The following is a 3,353-nucleotide window of genomic DNA, read 5'->3' as shown; positions in this document are numbered from 1 at the left end:
ATAAATCGATCGATCAGTTTGATCATCATCCATGATGCATTGGGCTGGACATATGTACTGATATATGTATATATATCCACGCCCAACAACAGGGAAACGAGAGCAAAACAGAGAGCAGCGGCGGGGACAGGCCAGCGGCTCTTTTAAACAACAAGACCGAAAGAAACCCGCAACAGCACTCAACAAGCTACCAGCGACTGGACGATGGAGCAGCACGTGCCGCGTCAGCATCACCATCATCATCATCAGTCGCAGTAATATCTCTGGTAGGGAGTGTGCAAAGTCTCCCATCTCCCATCTGCCATCTCTCCCCAAGATCCACGCATCCAAGCATCCCCACATCTCCCCAAATCTCTCCAACGTCCCTCCCACATGGAGCCAGCCCGGCCGCTGATTGGTCCCGGGCCACACGCGGTTGCCGGCCTGGTTGGCTAACCCATAGCTGCCTTCCAGGGTTCATACTCTGGATGCGTTGGGATGCATCCACCTTTGGGGAGTCGCGATCAATACCTACCATAGTACGGAGTTACTCCGTAAGTCGCATTCCATGGATCGAATCCCAGCCGGCGAATGAACAGCGTGTTAAGCGAGCCAATGAGCGGCTCGGTAGGCGGGCGCTGTTCCTTCTTCGCACGCTAATTGGCTCCAGGTGTTTCGACTGCAGAGAAAGCTAACTCACTCAACTCCATATACAGAATATGTATAGTTTATATGTATATGTCTAGATTTCCTTACGGAGCGCTGGGAACCTGGTTTGTCTGGCGATGTTGTGAAATTGGCGTCACCCGGGCCAAAGGCAGAGTTTCCTTTCATCGGAGAAGACGTGTGCGGGGGCATGAATAGAGAAAGGAACTGTAGTAAGTCCACCAATGGCCCCATATAGAGAAATATATATCTATATATACTACTGCCTCCAACGAACTGAATACCCCATATGTATACGTATACGTATACGTATTCCTATGCTGTTTTGTAATAAATAACAATGCCCATCCCGCTCACCCAAAGACCCTCTCCAGCATATGTCCCCCAAACCCCTCCGCCCCCGGTGAGCACGCCATCCTCACCACCCGGTTCCCAGAACTGTCACTCAGCCAATGCCCATTGTCGCTGAAGCGGGCACCGTCGTCGTCGTCGCTGTCGCGCCTCCTCCGCCCCCGCCGATCAACTACACACATCCCCCGCGTCCACTGGCCCGTCGTCTCCACGCGGATATCCTCTGGCGACCCTGCGGACGGCTGCCAGCCAACCCCGCCCCCTGATGATGGTGGTGGTGATGATGGTGATGATGGTAATGGCAATGGCAATGGCGGCGCCCTCGTAAGCACGTACCAGATGCACAGCGGGTCATGCAGGCTCAGCGCCGCGTGGTCGCCGGCGTGGCCTGGGTACAGCGCGTCGAGCGTGGCGAAGCTGTGCTCGAGGATGATGGTGAGCCACGCGGCCAGCGGCGAGGGCGTGGCTACTACTGCTGTTGCATTTGTTGTTGTTGTTGTTGTTGTCTGCGGCGCCGCGGTGGTTCTGGCGCGGAATTGGCCGCGGGTGAGTCTGTGTTGGTCTGTGAGGTCCAGCGGGAGGAGTGTGAGGGTTAGCTGCTTGCTGAGGTTGGTGGGGTAGGCGGGGAGCTGGTGGGTGGCTAGGCTCGGGTTGGTCGGGGGCATGGTGGACGCGGGGCGCGGGGAGGTGAGGGCGAAAACGCGTGCGGCGGCGGTGGGGTCGGCGTACATGTTGAATTCGGCAGTGGGGGTGACCTGTGTGTATAATTTATTTTGGCATTGCCGTTAGGGAGTCGTAGTGGGTGGGTGGCCGGAGGGGATGGATAGTGGCCGGCTGAGTCAGTGTGAGAGTGTGTGTGGACTTACATTTCCGGGAACATCGATTGCGCCCCCCATCACAACTACCTCCTTTGCACGGAGGAATGTCTCTGGGTCTTCTGCGGCGGCTAGGGCGAGATTTGTCAGTGGGCCGACGGCGACGATCGTGACGGTCTCTGGATCGTTCTCTTTAAGTATCCTGAGCATTTCCTGGTGGGCTGGCGTTTTGGAGCCGATAAATAAGGAGTGCTGAGAGTGCGCCAATGCAGCTTTTGCTGTAGCTGGAGCTGGAACCGTCCCGCTCTGCGCGGATGGGAAAAATAGGGACTCCCATGTTTGCTCTGGAGTCAGGTGAGGGTGCTATCGTTTTTTTTTTTAGTTTTGGATTTTATACTCGACTCATTAGATACGGGCTCCCCCTTATGCAGAGTATTAGGTGGAAAAGAAAGAAAATAGTTTTTCCTTAGGCAGACAGGGTCCCATACACTGAAATGAATATCCCCAAGCCCATCACGTCCATCTACCAATCCAACAAACGTACACATCCGTTAGTTAGCCAAGGTGGCCCATAAGACCATTTGACCTACGAAGGCAGGAGGCAAAGTCTCACGAAAATAATCGGCCATCATCATCTCGTCCTGCAGGGGGCGGTTAGCCCCGACAGCAACCACCGGCTTGCATGCCCGCAGGGCCTCGAAGCCTTCCGGCTTTCCATTCTCACGGCGCCAGCTGAGCTCCCGCTCGATGGCGTGGAACATAGAGACCAAATTCCGCAAACAACTGTGTGCGTCGTTGGAAGGGAATTATATCAGCATATTCATTCGATTTGATATAGTTTCATATATAAATGCCGCAACCGAGAAAGGCGAAATTCTTGTGACAAGGGGACGAATGAGAGAGAGAGAGAGAGAGAGAGAGAGAGAGAGAGAGAGTACGATACGAATAGGGTACTCTATCTCATTCGTCTGTTTAGCAGCAGGCAAATAGATAGACAACGCACCTACGGACATCGATATTGCCGAAGGTCAGAGATATCAGCTTGACCTCGATCTCCTCAGAATGAGACGATAGCGCCAGGAGCAGAGCAAGGACGTCGTCGATTCCCTGTTGTGCGTGGTTAGGACATCGGTTTTCTGTGGATACATTATATTTTCCTCAACAAAACAAATAAAATAAAATAAAGAAACATTAAAAGCAAAAGTAAAGAGAAAATGCCCTGATGATAAAAAGAGATTTTTATCAAGCTTTTGTCTTGCTTTGGTCATCTATGTAAGGTGTGCAATCGCATCTATGGGATGTATCCATGAATGTGAAGAGATCACCAAAACAAGCCACTTCCAACGGGGATACATAGCTGGGTAAGCCCCGAGGACCATGAATGAAAAGGATTGTATTTTTTTGAAAAAAAAAAAAAAAAAAAAAAAAAAGAAAGAAAAAAAAAAGTAATATCTGGCAGTGGAGGGTTCCAGTCTCACAGGATCGGTGTCAATTATCACTCTGCTCGCTGGCATGTTAATAACAGCATATCGATACAATCCC

General features: G+C 51.9%; 2 protein-coding genes across 2 annotated transcripts; both read right to left on the bottom strand.

The window, feature by feature from the left end:
* Nucleotides 1-187: 187 nt before the first annotated feature.
* Nucleotides 188-460, bottom strand: HCAG_01860 (predicted protein; the record flags this gene model as incomplete). The annotated part of the gene is made up of 1 exon (XM_001544763.1): nucleotides 188-460. One exon carries the CDS (start codon nucleotides 458-460, stop codon nucleotides 188-190), a length of 273 nt encoding a protein of 90 aa, XP_001544813.1.
* A 538-nt stretch (nucleotides 461-998) lies between these two features.
* HCAG_01859 (conserved hypothetical protein) lies at nucleotides 999-3,325 on the bottom strand (the record flags this gene model as incomplete). Its single annotated transcript, XM_001544762.1, has 5 exons — nucleotides 999-1,751; nucleotides 1,863-2,174; nucleotides 2,402-2,594; nucleotides 2,815-2,918; nucleotides 3,290-3,325. The coding sequence occupies 5 exons, from the start codon at nucleotides 3,323-3,325 to the stop codon at nucleotides 999-1,001; spliced, it is 1,398 nt and encodes a 465-aa protein (XP_001544812.1).
* Between the last annotated feature and the right edge of the window lie 28 nt (nucleotides 3,326-3,353).

Source organism: Histoplasma capsulatum, genomic scaffold, assembly GCF_000149585.1.
Source record: "Histoplasma capsulatum NAm1 scaffold_1 genomic scaffold, whole genome shotgun sequence".
NCBI classification, from domain to species: Eukaryota; Fungi; Ascomycota; class Eurotiomycetes; order Onygenales; family Ajellomycetaceae; genus Histoplasma; species Histoplasma mississippiense.
The sequence above is the reverse complement of the archived record's forward strand: the minus strand, read 5'-3'. Positions and strand labels throughout refer to the sequence as shown.